This window comes from Perca fluviatilis, chromosome 2 (genome assembly GCF_010015445.1).
Source record: "Perca fluviatilis chromosome 2, GENO_Pfluv_1.0, whole genome shotgun sequence".
NCBI classification, from domain to species: Eukaryota; Metazoa; Chordata; class Actinopteri; order Perciformes; family Percidae; genus Perca; species Perca fluviatilis.
In genome coordinates this window covers 16209664-16228056 of record NC_053113.1, presented here as the reverse complement: position 1 = coordinate 16228056, position 18393 = coordinate 16209664, and the positions used below count along the sequence as shown (strand labels likewise).

General features: G+C 42.1%; 1 protein-coding gene across 1 annotated transcript; it reads right to left on the bottom strand.

Moving 5' to 3' along the window:
* Nucleotides 1-1825: 1825 nt before the first annotated feature.
* Nucleotides 1826-18233, bottom strand: LOC120547216 (A disintegrin and metalloproteinase with thrombospondin motifs 8-like). Its single transcript, XM_039782703.1, has 9 exons — nucleotides 16721-18233; nucleotides 14828-15067; nucleotides 10800-10932; nucleotides 10453-10620; nucleotides 7459-7751; nucleotides 5307-5493; nucleotides 4511-4683; nucleotides 3409-3584; nucleotides 1826-2868 (listed from the first exon to the last, which is right to left on the bottom strand). Exons 1-9 carry the CDS (start codon nucleotides 17453-17455, stop codon nucleotides 2124-2126), a joined length of 2850 nt encoding a protein of 949 aa, XP_039638637.1. The 5' UTR covers nucleotides 17456-18233; the 3' UTR covers nucleotides 1826-2123.
* Between the last annotated feature and the right edge of the window lie 160 nt (nucleotides 18234-18393).

Genomic DNA, 18393 nt, shown 5'->3' with positions numbered 1-18393 from the left:
GAAGAAATCAAATATACATACGAGAGTCTGAAAACAACTGTGAACATTTGCATATGATGCATTAACAAATAAAAGTCTGGAAACGAATAAAAATGTTATTTTTCATATACATGATAGATAGTATGCTTATCACTTAACTTAGTAATAACACCTCTGAAGAAATATTTGTGGCATTTCATATTGTTTGTACCACTGTTCCTCTCAACTGCATTATAATGCACCTGGGAAAAGGCTAAAATTAAACTACAGGGCAGAGAGAAATTCTCTGTCACGGGTTTCTCTGGTCAAGAATGACCAGTCATTATCTATGCTAATTCATTTTACATGCTGCGTAAACTCAATTTCTATAAATTCTATAAGTCTAGATCTGCATTGAAACAATCTGTTCTGATGTAGGCTATAACTAGCACATTTTAAAGTCCTAAATATCATCAGATTTAGTGTAACTTAAAAACATCTTCATCACAATCATTTAACACAAAACATTTTGGTATGTGTGTAGAAAAGAGAAGCAATCAAACATGAGTTTATTTCCCAGAGGCTTAAATTCCAATGCATCGATCCTATCTCAATAATAGGTAAATGGCATGATCAAAGCTTTATAGGTGTTTAAGTTCTGTGAAGGACAATTGGAGGTATATTTACACTGTGCTGGTGTTCGACAACAGGTTTCATGCCATTGTTTGCTGCTAGAACATTTTCCAGCCTCACTTTAAATGATAGGTAACTTAGAACATACTGCAGATTATACCAGACTTCATCCAAAAAGTTAGTCTGTTTAAAGAGGGACAAGAAAACTTCTCTTTCTGGAGAATATACACACACACACACACACACACACACACACACACACACACACACACACACACACACACACACACACACACACACACACACACACACACACACACACACACACACACACAGCACCTTCATCTAGCATCTATACATAGCATCACATGTACATCCTGAGGTAGATTTCCTTTGTTTAAAATCTCAATAGTGGTTGTTAAATGTCAACAAAAGATAACAAAACAATATTGAGGCTAATGCCCCTGATGTGACTTGATGCGACTAGTTGGTAACAGTGACGGATTATGAGGCAATGGGCCCCTGGGCACAGATGTGTAAAAGGCCCCCAACCCCTCCTAAATACTGTAGAAGCAAGAACTCCAGACTGAAAGAGAGACAAAACGAATACAAACAATATGACGTATTTGAACCACATTTTACAGCTAGACCAGAACTCTCAGAATCTCAAAAACGACGTAGCGATGTTGTAGATGTAGTAGTTGTTTGTAGTCGTTTTGCATCTTTTTGTAGTTGTTTTGTGTCTTTGTAGTCATGTGTGTCTCTTGGTGTTTGCTTTGTGTCACTTTGTGGTTGTTTTGCGTCTCTCTGTCGTTGTTTTGTGTCTCTTTTGGTGCTTACCCACTGCTAGTACCAGCTCTACTCTACTCGGCTCGACTCGACTCCATTTTCCATTGCAGATTTAGTACCGCCTCATGCCTAAGGCGAGCGTGGCTGGTCGTCATAGCGCCGCCGCAGGAAACTGCCTAACGCAACACACACACAGAACGTCGAAGGTGTGTTGTTTCTGACTCTCGGCATGTGGCTGTTGCCACAGCCGGAAGAAAAATGTTGTTTCAAAAGAAGCTGGAGGCAGCAAAAAAAAACACGCTGCTGCCTAAACTATTTAAAAATGGCGAGTTTGTTCAGGACACCCCCATCTGTCGCTATGATGACGCAGTGATTAATGACGATTCTCTCTGACCAATCAGTAGTCTGCAGGTTTTCACGTCACCTTTTGGTATCGCCTCAGCTCGATTGGAACCTCAACGGAGGTGATACTAAAAAAAGTACCTGTTAGTACCAGGGACTTTTTTTCGTAATGGAAAACCATTGGTGTTCGCTTTGTGTTTCTTTGTGGTTGTTATGTATCTCTCTGTGGTTGGTTTGTGTCTCTTTGTGGTCGTTTAGTGTCTCTTTGTGGTCGTGTTGTGTCTCTCCCACCTGACCCCTTTGGCCCCTGGGCTTGTGCCCAGTGTGCCCAATCAGTAATCCATCCATGGTAGATAAGTGCAGTCAGACCAGAAAGGGAAAGTTCACTATACTCCTGTTCTTCATAAGCACTCTTGGTTGAGACATTCTCCAGAGACTGGCTCTGGGATTTTGTTCAGATCGCACTTCTCTGGCTCAACAGTCTTCCCAGTGTAGTCTATGCAGAAGACGCTGCGGCGGCGCTCCCCCTGGCCACAAGTTCGTGAGCAGACAGACCAAGGTCCCATCTGCCATATGGGGCACGGCAGATCCCCGCAAGGCCTTATGTCTACGGGCTTCAGGTCTTTGTCGCACTGGCTGGAGAGGAAGCCCGCGCTGTCTCTGCATTCAACATTTCTCCTGGACCATCCGGAGCCACAGCTCTTGGAGCACTCAGACCACTCCCCCAGCACCCAGTCAGGTACACCAAATGGATGGATCATATGCAGAGACAGGGACGAGCCCTTCCTCTCTTTGGATTTGTTGAAGGTCACATCTCTAGGGATGAAAAATGTATATTTGACCTTGGGAGGGTTGGCGTCCCCCGCAGTGGCAAGGAGTTGGATGGTGATGGCCTCCTTCAGCTGCCTGAAGCTCTGGATCCTCTCCAGCGTGGTGGAGGAGCCGCTGTACTTTAGCACAGCACCCAGTACAGGAATGTCCTGCTCCACCGTGGATACAGAGAAGTTACCGTTGAGGATGTAACCGCCACTCTCTCTCTTTATAGCCAGGTAGTTCCCGTCATGTTTGATCCCTCTGTGGCTCCGCTGTTTGATGTCAATGTTAGTAGCGCCAACAGGAATTGTGACAATGTCGCTGTATCCATAGCTGTTAGAGAAAACAAAGAACTGGATTTAGATAATGCACTTTGTTTTCTTTCTTTCTTACTTTAAAGAAATAGTTCAACAATTTGGGTAATATGCTTACAGTCTTTGCTTTCTTACCTCTCAAATGCTCAGAAATATGCCTAACCAACACCTGTAATGCTCACTACTTAATGCAATAGTTTGACATTTTGGGAAACACGCTTACAAACAGAGCCAGGCTTTCCTCATTTACAGTCTTTGTGCTATCGAAGCTCACCGGCTGCTGGCTGTAGGCTTATATCTAACGAGGGTGATCCTGATGAAGGCCACAAGCCGAAACGGATGGGTCTAACAAAAAGGTAGTTCTGTATACTACAAGCGTTACTGGAGTTATACCTCTTCTGACTTTTCCCCTTCTCCATGCATCCTGGAAGTAGGTTAAATTGTACCAGAGATCCCTACTAGGTCTTTATTGAATGGACAGCTATGAAAGTGGTATGAATTTAGTCATCTAACTGAGGTCAAGAAAGCTATTATCTTAGGGACGTTTTGGAGCACTTACGTTTCTTTGTTGTAGGAGCCTGTAATCTTTCTACAGGTGAGCCCACTTCCTCCACACACTCCACATTTATCCACCCTCTTGTTGGATCCAATCACCTGGTCGCAGCCTGCCTTCACACACTGGCCTTGGACACACACCGATGTGGTGTCAGGTCCACAGGTCGTCCCGTCAATCACCTGCAGCGACGCAACAAGTAGGTGTTGTTGATTCTTTTCATCTTGTAGATTTTTTTAATGATTGCTTATCTAGGATGTAGCTCCTATTCTATATTAAGATGCAGAGAGAATGACTTTTGACAAAGAATCTCAACTTAAGGTTAACTGTAAGAAGAGATAGAAAGTGGACTTAAGGCTGATTCATGCTTCTGCGTAGAATCGACGGCGTACCCCCGCAGACCCCTCTGCGTCTACGCCGGACCCTACGCCGTAGCCTGACGCACACCTCTCGAAAAAACTACACGTCGTGGTGACGCACGTCTCTCGGCCGTGGCTTGGTAGCGTTGCCTTTCCCCGGACTCATTTCCTGGTTCTCCTTCTCCATAAACAACATTAAATCAAGGAGAGGGTGAACTTTTCCTGCTACAGATTCCCCACCGTGGTCAGAAAGCACAGGGGAGACACTTTGTTTCTCTCACTATGACTCTAGAGTCACTACTCGCTCCAAAGCTAATCGCCTTCACTCTCTCACTTTTCTCCTTCGTTCTATCACCCACTCCCCACACACACACATGCCAGCTCGACGCACACACCAACGCACAAGTATAAGCTTCAGGCCACTTACGTAGGCTACGGCGAAAGCTCTGCGTGGAGCCTCCACAGAACCATAAAACAGCCTTTAGAGTTAATGTTAACATTATTCAGAAACCCGCCAGATTTCCCATGTGTCATGTAAGATTATTTGTTATTGCAATACCAAAAAAACTCAATAGTATGTGCTTAAGGGTACAATTGTGTTCTTTATCCAAATATAATACAAACTTCTATTTCAGACTGAGTTTTTACAAATGTTCATTTTCATTGGAAAGCATCAGATCAATATTTGGACATGTTAGCTGAACTGTAAATGTGAACGTGTTGGCAAAATGTCTGTGCATATACTGTACCTTGGATTCAAACACCTTAAATTCACTGCTGCCCCTGGCCCTGCAGAACAGCTTACATCTGTCTCTGGGAGAAACACCAGCGTACTTTGGGATCCACTGTTTTATATTCCCGTTGTAGTCCAGGTAGTTGGGGCTGTTGTACTTCTCACACTGCTCCTCTCTGAAACTCTTTCCTAAGGTAAAAGACGGAGTAAAACTCGTAACATTGAGGTCAACTTTTGAAAATGTAGTCATCCCTACAAAAATATATTTACGTAAAAATAGCCATACTGTCAAATATGCTCTATACGTCAATATTCATATTTCTATATTTGTAGAAATTTGGATTACATGTTTTGATGGATTACCTGCAGTGCACTGTGTATATCAAGAGAGCTAAAATGATTAGTTGATTAATTGATTTGTCAATTGAGAAAAAATTAATCAACATTTATTTTGATAACCAATTCATCATCTAGTTAATTGAAAAATGACCTGCCACCTATGGTTTTATTGAAATAATGAGCAGTTTATTATATATGTATCATGCAATTCAATTCAATTTCAATTCAGAAGGTATATGTTGTCACGCTCATACAGTACAGTATTTGCAGTAAAATGCAGGGTGGCATGCTCTTGAGGCTGTGCTAAAAAAAGCTAGTGTGCAATAAAGAGAATAATGGAATAAGAGTGAGAGGAATAAATATGAAAGATAAAAATTAAAAGATGAGTCAAGTGCACTGCATGGACTGAACTGGGAGAGAAAGCGTTTATGTGCTCTGCTCCCCTCACAAACCAGCATAGTGTTATTTCTCACCGTCGTTGTCGTCACAGGGCTGCGTGTTGCAAGACTGGTACTGAACCCGCTGTCCTTCACAGTACTTCCCTCCGTTCTGAGGCACAGGGTCAGTGCACTCCCTATAGGAGAACTCCACCCCTCCTCCACATGTTCTGGAGCACTGCTGCCACGGCCCCCACAAGCTCCAGCCGCCGTCCACAACCACCTGTGGTAAAACACAGCAAGAAAAGAGGGGGGAAAAGAGCAGTCAGAGTAGTTGGTTGGAGCTCAGTGCCAAAGGCAATCTCAGCTGTGTAGCCTAAACCACAGTCTGGGCTTCTGGGTTTGAGGCTGCACAGTGTGTTGGCGTGCCGTGACTCCAGGCTAAATCTGTGTTGAAGTTCGGCACGCGCCTGCTGTCTGCCTCTACCCACATTCCTGCCACATGTGTCACTCACCACTAGTGGAACCTGCCATGCTGCAGCTTTGTACGGCACAATTGAAAATGTGTGTGTGTGTGTGTGTGTGTGTGTGTGTGTGTGTGTGTGTGTGTGTGTGTGTGTGTGTGTGTGTGTGTGTGTGTGTGTGTATATGTGTGCATATGTGTGTGTGTTTGCTAGCGTGAGTGTCCTTTCCAGAAGTTTTATGAGTTTGGACCAGCTAACATCGCAACTGCCAGCACGTCTAGATTCATAAACAGATGTGTGATCATAACACAAGGAGAAGATATCTAGGCAAGCAAGCTAAAATGAAACATTGAGATGTATAAATGTTATTCAAGGAAATATAAACAGGCATCATAAAGCAAACAGATTCACCAAATTCCAACAACGCTGTAATCCATACTTTTACAAATGTATTTCTACTTAAGATCAAAGTAAACTTTATTATGCCAAATAGGGAAAATCTGGTGGTCAAGGTGCAGGTACACAAAACAATCCTTAAAAAAGATGTAAATACAAATTAACAATATGCAATTCCCCCCTTCCATCCCCCCATAACACACCCACGTATGCACACACACGCACACACGCACAAACGCACACAAACACACACACACACGCACACACACACACACACACACACACACACACACACACACACACACACACACACACACACACACGCACAGAGCACTTTCAAGTATCCTTACATACACACACACACTAACATAGACAAATAAATACAACAATGTGTAGTGGACTACTTAACCCCTGAAAAAGCCTGGCATACTTAAAACTTCTCACAACTGTGATGCTGCATATCTCAACTACCTAAGACAGAGTTTTGTATTGATGACTTCCCTTAACAGGATAACCTGGAAGTTTTTCCTCACACAGCAGATTTCCAATGGAAATTTTGTATTGGGTTGTTGATAAAAAAAAAAAGAAGGTCTGCATCAAACAACTTATTGTAAGTTTATCACACAATCTTCAGCTGGGTTTGCCCACTTGTCATAGAATTTTAGATGTTCAAATTTCCATTTTTTCTGAGCACTTAGTTCAAGATATGTTACATTACATTACATGTCATTTAGCTGACACTTTTATCCAAAGCAACTTACAATTGCTAGATATCAGAGGTCGCACACTTCTGGAGCAACTAGGGGTTAAGTGTCTTGCTCAGGGACACATAGGTTGATGAATCACAGAGGGAATCAAATCCGGATGTCCCACACCAAAGGCGTGTGTCATATCCACTGTGCCATCACCACCCCATATGTAACAGCATTTTTTTTTTGCAGAACCGTAAAACTCCAGGCATGCTGTGCTTTAGTCATATTTTCTGCGTATATCAAAAACCCAATGTGAAACCAAAAAGCAATGGACATCGGCTAAGGGAGATTGTCTTAGATTTGCTGACATACATGTTTTATGCCTACAAACTTGATTACTCTTTTTCTGAGTAATTGAGAAGTGCACTTTAAAGGAAGTGACTCATTGAAACTTACAGGCAGTTCAAAACATAGCATAACAGCACAAGAAGAGAAAAGTTACAAAGTCAGCAAACTGACTCACTGATGTCTTTTACACAGCTAAGATTGCTAACATTAGCCACCATAAGCTACTGGTCATACCAGACCAACTAAAGCTGTAGCAGCAAACCCCTGAGTGTATTGGATTGAACAAGGCTGTGTTTTATTGTTAATTAATTCAACTTTTCATTTGTAAGAATAAAGAAGCAGTCTTACCAGCGGCTGCATCACATCCTGAGTCAACATGCACGCTCCGTGGAGGCATGTTCCGTTGAGGCTACAGGGGGTGCCGTCAGCCCAGGGCAAGCTGCCGTTCTTGGTGGAGCACTGCAGCGTCCCATCCTCCTGACACCACAGCTGGCTACAAATATCACTATCTGAGGAGTTGGGGCATTGGACAAACTCCTCTCCAAACATCTGCTGGCACTGCTGGTCCAGGCTGTACTTGGTGCCTGGCAGCTCTCTTGGTAACGGTATGGTACTCTCTGGGACATCTAGCAGGCAGTCCCCTGTGGTTACAACAAAAAGCAACACTGTATGAGAATGATTATTTTGTGGTTTATGGAGATTATGGACTTTGTGGCACAGTGACAGTTGTAAATGTGTTGCTCTTTGTGTGTGGCATGACAACAGTGGGAAAATATTCAGGGCAAGTTGTGTCCTGACTATATAAATTAATAATGCAGTGCACTTTTATAGGCAGCCTGGTGTTCTGAGTCAGAACATTTGACAGCTATTCCAAATCAGAATTTATTCATTGTCCTCTAATGATTCCTTATTACATTCAATACGCTTTTTGTCTAGAGTTGTCAATGACGTCCTCAGTTCGGAATGAACATTCTCAGCCACACAAGCTTTTTTTCAAACCGATAAAGAACATATTTTGCTGACACCAGCTGTTGCTTTTGGCTGAGGAGGTGAAGAACAGGAAGAAGTTCATTGTATGACTCAGTGGAAAAGAAGGTTCACTGATAGGTCTAACAAGAATACAAACAATACATGATGCACAACGTGAGATGGGGAGAGGCAGGCGAGACAAGCGAAAGAAACAGAAAGGGAGAGAGTGGTGAAGAGAAGAGGATGTGGAGAGAGAAGAGGTGGAAATCTAGTGCAAGACAAACTATCCCTACAACCCATAATTTGAGGTGAGAAACATGTTTAAGCAGGAAAGCCATAGTTAGAGCGTGAGAGAAAAACAGTGTGTTTTATTCATCTTTGAATCAGCGCTAATAACAGAGACACAGTGTGTTGGCAAACGTCCATGTTGGCAGAAGGTCTCTACAGGGCCGCTTACTTTTTGATTTGACCCATTTCCACCTGGTATTAAAATCTGATCTGAGTGATCCAATCACAAGTGCACATCTCTAAGTATAGGTGGGAATGCAGCCAGGACGCAATGAGAACACATTGAGATCCAATCACTCAGACCACATTTGAAGGTGGTCTAAGCCACATATGACCACATTCTTTTAGCAATGTGTACTGGGCCACATTCAGGACTGCCTACTCAACTGTGAGCGGAATTACCTACTCATTCAAAGTATTTATGATGTCCCAGAAACCACTGAGAGTGAATCTTGTGTTTTGGAGGTTAATGTCATACTGTCGGTGATGTCTCAGGAACAGGATATTATGTACATACTGCATGGGCGTAAATCTCATCTAACAGTTGGGGGGGGGACAATAAACATAAAATTTCTGAAGAGCAATTTTTGAAGGGGACACAAATAATACAGCCACAATTATACTTGTAAAGGATATGTGTACACAGAGGAAATTCTTAATACCATCATTAGTATAGCATGGAGACTGTACCATTATCCTTCTTTTCGGTGTTTCTCTTGATTCAATGAAAAAGCTGACTAAATTGACCAAAATATTCTTCTTTAAAACCATTTATTTATTTTAAGTTTACAATCAAGCCACAAAAATACCTTAAAACATAATGACTTATTATAAGTGTCCCCATATAAAAGAAATAAAATGCCTTTGTACACTTGTTAAATTAGCTGATCATAATGTAAATCAGTGAGCCACTGATAAAGCTCATCTGCTAAACCCTGACAGCCACACACCTCCAAAAATATGAACTAAGCTCAACACACTTACCTGAGACTCTACACCTGACTGTCCCTGGTCTCCCTGTTTCTCAGTTCTTTCTGTCTCCTTTGCCTGTGACATAGTGACGTTAGTATTTCCATAAGCACCCATTCTTGGCGTTTTGGTGTACTGAAAAAAAGATCTTATGTCTGTATTTCTTTTCTCTGTCATTTTATCTGGGCAACAACAACACACATCTTTAACGTCAGATGTCTATGAGTTAGGTTCATAGGTTTACCACGCGGTCATATTATAATTATAAAATGATTTTGCGTCCTCCACATAAATATTAGGTTTCGTCTGGGACAGAGGATACATATTTAACTGCAGCAAACCTACTGATCTGCCACTTAACATCATATTGAGCAAAACACAACTGTAGATCTTAAATAATAACCCTAATATCAGTTCACACACATAATGTTGGGCTTATCGCGTGTTAACGTTAGTTGTAGTGGGTGCATTTCTATCCAAAAAGCTATTAAACAACTAGGTAACGTTACATTATATTACACTAACATAGCAAACTTTTTTGTCATGACTAATTTATTAATTACTCAGCATCATTTCTTTTTGAAAAAAGAACAACTTCATCTGATGCTAATGTGAATAGAATAGCCTCGAACAGCCTACTTACTACATTCCACAACTAAGGTTACTGTAGCGAATCTAACTAGTATGTTCTCTCATTCTCTCCCGTGGTCCGCCGGACTTGTGTGTGGGTAAGGCAAGCTGTGGACCAAACCACTGTGAGGCAAGGGAGGGAGGACTAAAAATGTTTCTAAACTTAAAAAGCATTTTTTGGGGTTTGTATTGTTTTACTACTTACACAGATGTTTTAAGTATACATCATTATGTTAGTTACAATACACAGCATGGTTTTTAATGATATTTCTGGAGTGGGGGGGGGCAACCCTGGGATTTACGCCTATGACATACTGTATTTGTTTGCATATGAAGCGGGAAAGTGAGCTCCAGGTGGGAAAACACGTATTAAGAGCTGTCCGCTTGTGATCGGATCACTCAGATCGGATTTTAATACCGGGTGGAAATGTGGCCTCAGTGTGTACTTTTTGACAGATTGGTGCAACAACCTGAAGTATTCCCTACCATGTCCATTGTCAAAGAACTCTGTGATGTAGAGAGCACTGCAGGGAGACCAAGGCGCTGTCTTGTTGAGGCTGACAAACAGAGGAGCCATCAGGTAATGTCCTCCCAGATCTCCAAATAGCCTCTCACAGGTCTTGGAGTCATCGTGAGGCATACTCAACACATGACCTGCAGTGGGAAAGAATGCAATGATAACGATGTGAAACATAGGTTCACAGATGCACAGACAAGTGGTTACGAATGAGTAAAAAAGAGTTGAACTAGCCTATTACATTACATTTCAAACTTTTTTTCATAAATCCTACGCCCACACCAGCCCACCCATAAGACAACAAATGTGAGCTAACCAAGCTCATGTGCAGCTGTGAAGGCAGCTTGCAGGCCGTTATCCTCGATAACTGAGCAGCTTCTCTTGGGATCGCACATCGTCCCGACATCGGCCACACCCAACGTGTCGCAGCTCTTCTGTCCACAGATGTCCTGCAACACAACCAAACACAGAAAACACTGAAATTGTCACACCAAGGTCAGGACGATGATGTAAGACAAAAATTATGATTATTAAAGTATACAAAAGCAGACGTTCAAAAAACTAAAATTATGAGCAATTGTGTTCACCCAAACTGTATTATATCTTATTAAGATTAACAAGCGATTTTACATTAATGGGATAAAGCCTGACATCCATCCTTCGCCCTCCGCTATCTACGCTATCTATTTTGCGAGGGCACCATTGTTGCATCCGGGGCAGTGGGTGTGGTATGTGCCATTCGAATGGCAGCAAGATACTACTGACATACTTACTACCTGGAATCCCTGTATAACACTAATACATGGGTGGCACATGATAATTACCAGTGGCATACAGTATGTCAATAAGAATCAGTATGTACTGGTGGAGAGTGGTATCTGCCAGTGGAACATGAGTGATATAAGTGCCATAAGCCAGGGAACCACAGCGGCAAACCAAAATCAACAGTGACTCACCAAACAGAATCGACATATGCCACTAAAACAAGAGCTGTGTACCATGAGCCACTTTTTGGTCTTGTCACTGCTGCCAAACAGCTTCAGTGTGATGGAACACTTAAACTCTCCACTGAAACCAAAATGCATACTTGTATTGCATCCAATTCAACTATTTCATTCAAATCAGTTCAGGTTAAGGTCTTGTCATGAACAATAAGTGTAGTATTGCACAATATTGGCTCAATCCGTTGTTCTAAACCTACATAAAGTGAACATTTTCTGAGAACCAGCTGGCAGAGTGGACTATCAAAGAGTTAAAGACATTATCCTATTAAATAGAAAATATATTAAGCATATGGGCAGCCCTGACTGACTGTTATGTTAATCACATAGGATGGCGAGCCTTCACTGTCTATTTGTGTAAGTTGTTTTTCTGTTACTTTTTAAGAAACAAATCAAAAACATGTTGCTCAGTATTTCCAGTCATAAAACAAAGCAAATAAATATCCTCAACATGCAGCTGTGGAGAGCTGTGATCTGGGAAAATTAACAGTGTGGTGTATCAGAAATCTTTCCCTGCTCGAGAAGACGCCTGGCTGTGTAGGACGGAGACGGAAGCATCCATGGCCTCGCCTCAGACCCAAAATACCACAAGGCAGAACCCTCTGTGATTTAAAACACATCTGGACTTGGAGCTGCCGTTTGAACCCAGCTCAGCGTGTGTTTGTACACCTTGTTCCCCAATAGCATCTGTCACTCATGTATGCAGACACACACACAAAGTAAGATGTATGGGTCAAAGCACAAGCTATCGTATGGCATTTGCAGATACTGCAGAATGTACAGACAGACGGATAAACACAAACAGACAGTATAAGACCACAAAAATGTTTCCACTACAGTTTTACAACAGACAGTAGTGGCAGCAGCCTTCGGACTGTGACTGACCCAGACCCAGCCACTTACTCAAGCTGACCATTTAAAGTTTCTTAATCATGTCAGGGCTGATTTGTGGCCGCACTAAAGTTAGCTCATCCACGAGGTGCCTTCCGTCCTCTACATTTCAAAGCATATCTCCGCCTGAAATGGAAAAACAAACAAAACTGGGTTTGTGTGAATGATGGTTTCCACGATCGAAAGCAGCTTTAACAAATCCAGCACAAAACACATGTTCTATTCATCATTTCCCTGATCCAGGGTCAGATTTACATGCTAACGTCATTCAGTTGGCAGATAAATGCTAAGCCTGTCATCAAATCAAGCTGCAACCAGGGCACTTAACTGTAGAAATTTAATAATAGAGAAGTTACTCGCCTAATGTATTGTCTGCTAACACCTTGTCAACATGCACATACCAGATGGAAGAAGGCAGCCAAGTACAGCAGAACAAGCCAATCACAACTCAAACCCTAAGGACTTGTGAACTTATTTCCTGTCGAAGCATCCATAAAGCACAGTTTGCTCTCTGTTGACATTCCCCCTGCTTGGAAAAGATTACAACTATTCCATCTTTTCAGCATCCTTAATTCACCCAAAGGGCTAGAAAGGCTTTCCTTTAATTCACCTTGTTTCATTTTTTTTCACTGATCTCACACATGTGCTCCCAGGTTGCTAAAAGAGCAAGATATGACAATAACTGTCCCAAGCAAAGGTCTCTTTTTCAGCTGGATCCCCACTAAAAACATAACTGGCCCTAAAAGGCACCTGTGTTACTGTAAGAAACTTTGCTTTCAAGTAAATGTGTGGCTGCTGCTCAGAAACCGCATTTTGTACTGCAGCTGGCCTGGGACTGAATTCCACCAAGGCTTAATTCGTGACTCATCCTTGCTGGGTTATTGTCTTCTGAATGGAGAACAAAATATACCAGACTATCATGTGTAAGTGGACAATCTATTCTAATTATACACTGTAAAGCACTCACAACATTGTTTTCACGCACCAAACAGTCTAAACCATGCTCTGATTAAAGGCTCCACTATTATAATCATAAACTGATACCAGCTATCTTGTGCTAATACTGAATAGTTTTAAATCTGTATTAATCACATGTGGTTGATATATTGGGGGCCTTAAAAAGTTGTTATGGCTAATGTGCGAGCTCTTTTTGCCCACCGGAAGAATGTATGTCCAATACTTATTCTCCTTTTACTTTTGTTTTAGTCTCCACCAACTCTCAGGGGAACTATCTGGCTCTTTAGCAGCTACAGTCAGTTTATCAAAGTTTTTTTGCTGAAAACTGCTGCTGATAATGAAATGGATAATAGGGGTGAGAATGAACCAAAACAATAACATTGCAGGGCAGAAAACGAAACAAAATGCTGAAGATGGAAAAACGCCTTATAGTGCTTAGGGGAACTGCTGAGTTGGGTGATAATTCTTAGTAGGTTCATCACTATGAGTGATACCATTCACATTACACACAGGCATTTCACCCATTAGTTATAAAAAAATATTATTAATGCATCTTTAAATTATAGTTTTATAACCAAATATTGTAAACATTCAGTATTAACTGTAGCTCAAACTTTCCAATGAAACCTTTGATAATAGTGCTCCTTTCATTATGAAATGTGGTGTTCCACAAGGATTTATTTTTTAACCACTGCAGTTTTAAACTTAAATAAACATTCTAGCAAGTGGCCTTGACCAACTGCCACTTTGCTCATTTGAAAGCCATGATGTCTCTCTCTTTCTCATGGGCGGGCCAAATTCTCTGGGCGGGCAAAGCAGAGAAAGGGGAGGTAACCTTGCTCCTTATGACCTCATAAGGAGCAAGATTCCAGATTGGCCCATCTGAGCTTTCATTTTCTCAAAGGCAGAGCAGGATACCCAGGGCTTGGTTTACACCTATCGCCATAAAGTGAAATTGTCATGCCATGGGACCTTTAAGATCCATTTTTCAGCTTTTTCTGAAAATTTCAACCACATCTCACAGTCTGTCTCAGTGAATGAAGTTTGGTCAGTTGTCATACAGATGCGAATGGCCTTCTTGAACTTTCCTCAACCATCCACTGACTCCTGGTTGATGACTTTTGACCCTTCTCAGTCGATGCTGTGACTAGTTTTGGTGTTCACAGACAGCCTATGTTATCTGTTTCCAATGTTCATTAAATCTCTTGGGTCTTTGTTGTTTCATCATGTAGTCTCTGTGACAACTGAGCACACTCCATCCACTGAAGAAGACTAGGAATCGGAGATGAAAGCTCTGGAAAGCTGGTAAGTGGACGTTGAGTCAAACTACTGCCTCCAAGGTGAACAATTAACTTTCATGCTCAAATTCTGGAAAATGTATGTCATCAAATGTTTAAAACATTATATGTAGATGATGATATGTTTTTGCAGAGACCTCAACGACTATTATGCAGCTGTGTAAAGAAGCTAAACCAGCTATGTACTTGGCCCTCACCTCTCTGGTGAAGAGCATGGCAGTGTCATAGTGCCCTGGATGCCTCTGGCTTGGTGGGTTGAAGAGCTGCTGCCAGGAGCAGAAGTTCCTCAGAGCCACACCTCCGTTGCTGGAGACCTCTGGGCCAATCTCCTCATCCTCCACCACCAACAACTTCACCACCACCATGTTTACAGAGTTCTTTATGCTGGGGTGCTTGTAAAGCTGGGCAGCCATCGACATCAGGGTCAGAATGTAGTGCTGTGGAGGAGAAGAGACAGGACACAACATTTAATTAATATTTAAGATACAATGGAGGATAAAAGATGGCATGGTTAAAACCAAATGGGTGAAGGTCATGCAGCACAGCTTTTGCGTGATATAATGCTTGTCTCTCTGCCTGCACAGGCTAGAGCCTAACAATATTAAATTTTTTTGTAGCCATTAGTGATATTTGAGACTTACAAAACCTGATAACACTTCATCAGCCAATATTTGTTTTTTATTTTTTTTGTCCTTGGACAATACACTATATATGCTTTAAGCTGAAATCAGCTGGTATGCTTCATTTAGCAGTCCAGCTCAAGCACACACCAGACTGTAATTGGTCGAGGCGCACACAGAGACCTCCTCAAAATCACAAACTCATCACTGTCACTATATGTATATGTATACTATATATAAACAAAAATAAAGGTGTTTGATATAAACACACTTTACTGTAGTGTGACACTACCTGTATTTCTCCTGCTCATAATGTACAGTATTGATGAGCTTGGAAATTGCAAAAATGTGTCAGACACACTCACAAGTATGTGCATCTTAAGCTTGCAACCAGGTTCAGGAAAACAGAAGCCTTATTTTACGCCATACTGTCTTCTTCTTCTAAGTGAAGAATTCAGTGAAAATTTCCCATTTGAGAGCTCAGCCTACAAATAGTTTTTGTCCACTATTCATGATTGTGTCTTGGGAGGGCAGGGGTTTCCACAGTGCTGTCATAGGGTTATGTTTTAGTGGAGAGCTGGTAAATCACAACGAATGTGGGAGACTGTGCCATGATGTATATAGCAAAGTCTTCCATCAGCCTTGCTGAACTCACTTTTTCTAGGGTGGGATGATACTCCCACATAAAGTTTTCCACATGTGCTACATGAGCCATGTTGATTCTTGCCTGGGACCTCTAAATCACTAAAACCTCATAGAAGATCAGGGTAATGAAATTGGAATCTGATTTGTAACGAAAAGCCAACACAAGCCCAACTTATCAGTCTAACCTTTGTCCATGTGATCCTGGTGCCTAGAAGCCTTTCAATACCCCCTTAACTTACTTACTGTGGGATGAGGCAGAGGGTCTGGCAGCTGAGGAACTTGTTAAGTACAAACAGACTAGAACTTGGCTGCACCAGGTTGTGGCAGGATCATGGATTGTCATACTTTGACTGTCTTACTTTCAGGAGTTTTTTGTCATATAGTATCACCATCCAACGATTTTTCAATTTACATAATGGCTGAAATGAATGCATAAAGTAAGAGTAAAGACAGAAGAGAATAGATATTGTAAGCCTTGTGAATCTTCCCTGGGTGATGCTAAGGCTCTGCTGCCAAATCGTGACCAAGTCTTTAGGAATGTACTTCAGCATTGCTTACAATTCTGTTGCCTGACCTCTTTGAGGGAGCCCACTGATTTCCTCCCCTAGCCTCATCATTGCCAAAACATGTTTTATGAAGCAGCACAGAAAAACAAACCCCTGCCACTGTATGTCTAGGCTATGAATTCTTACAAGCAGGATGGGGAAATTAAGGAAAAAGATGACGTCTTGGACGTTTTGTTTATGGGACAATTTGCGGATTAAACTTTTGTTTAGGTTCCTATCAACAGTCTGTGCAGGAAATAATGAGTTCATCGGGTCTGACCTTTATTTCATCTCCATAGAAGTGGGTCATGGTTGAGTCTGCTACCACCAGGGTCTCTATGAACCGTGGCGCGGAAACAAAGCGTCTCCGGCGAGGTTCCCTCTGTGCGTCACTGTCGCCGTGCGTAAAACTTTCCCCATTGTGCTTCTCCGCTCGACTCTCAGCCGCCGCGTGTTCAAACAGGAGGGGAACACCGTGGTTTTTGCTGAATGTCCTCCTCTTGATGACATGCAGCTGCTCGGCAGAGTCTGGCCCCAGGCCGCCGCGAAGTTTGGGCTCAATTAAATACTCTTTCCCCTCCGTTATGAAGGAGCCAAAGATGCCCGAGCACAAACTGACAGCCACAACCGAGCTTTGATCGTGATCTACATTCCCCGAGTAAAAGCAGCTCCTAAGCTGTCCTTCATTCTCCTCTGTCTGGTTCATACATTTCTGGAGATCAGCGACAAGTTGGGCACCTGAAGAGCTGCGTAAAGCGCCAACATCTCTGGCTTTGATGCGCTGTATGGTGAAGGAAGGCGCGATAAAGCTGGTATCTGGAATAAGGTTTAGAGTCAACTCCTTGCCAAATGCACTGACGATAAATCTCGGCTGATCCTCGCTTCTTTTCCAAAAGCGACCGCTGATTCTTCCATTTATCCGAACAGGTACAATATCCTCAGATTCAAATGGAGTGGAAAGTGCTGCGTTCATTACGCACAGGAGTAAAACGATCAAACACACAGTGGAACACATCTTCTGCAATGGAAATTGCGCTCAAGAGTAGTAACAATAAAGATTTTATTACAATGTAGGCTATGTCCTTTATCTCTGGTAATGGCGCGTCTTCTCTAATCGAATAGTTATTTCCTTAAATCAGAGATCTGTTCAAATGAAAGTGATTTTCCAGCGCTGTAAAGGCAGTCTTGGTCAAAGTTATGTCTGGTATTTAATTTCAGTTTGTCTGAATTGTCGTTTCTCATACCCTAACCAAGCTAAGTCTTGTTGTACCACTCGCCAGCACCGCTGCAGTCTGGACATATCGGGGGTATTTATACTTTCTGCTCTTCCCTGGACATGAGGGGGTTTATTTTTGATATCCTCCGTTGCTGGAAATTCTCCTCCCACCCGCACTTTATGAGATACTCGCGGATAAAACGGATCCAATGAGAATAGGCCGACACTCCCCCCTTCTGAAATAGCTTGACAACCGTGCTCCTATTATTAACCCAGCGTGCTATATGGCAGCGGCAGGACATATATACTACACATAGCTGGAAGTCCGCTACTCGAGTTATTTCGGAGCAGTGTGTGAGAGGCAGCCCCCCACAGAGTCCGGAGCCCCCCCATAGGTCGATCTGCTTTATCCCTGCACAAAGACCACCGCTGTACAGAGAACGGCTGTGTGTGCTTGGAGCTGACTGTCACCTTGAACACTGTGAAATGTTTAATCACATTAGTAAAGCAATAGGAAGAAGAATGTTATCATTTAATTATGCGGGTTTGCACCATATTTAGCAGATAAACTTTCTTAATAATTCTTAATATTAAGATCAAGCAAACAGAGGTTCAATGAAAAAGGAGCAACGACTCAAATAAACCTGTTTAAACAAACCAGTAGCCTATGTCCAATTCTAAAATTATATTTGCAGATTTGAAACCTTTTTTTGTATTCATGATTATTTCTTTCCAGC

Bases quoted from the DNA above. Each gene is read 5' to 3' on its own strand.
- LOC120547216 (XM_039782703.1), bottom strand. From the start codon at position 17,455: ATGTGTTCCACTGTGTGTTTGATCGTTTTACTCCTGTGCGTAATGAAC. The intron at 10,933-14,827 runs GTGAGGGCCAAG...GTTGTGTTGCAG, and splicing joins CCATGCTCTTCACCAGAGAG to GACATCTGTGGACAGAAGAG. The intron at 3,585-4,510 runs GTACAGTATATG...GCGTCGCTGCAG, and splicing joins TTAAGGTGTTTGAATCCAAG to GTGATTGACGGGACGACCTG.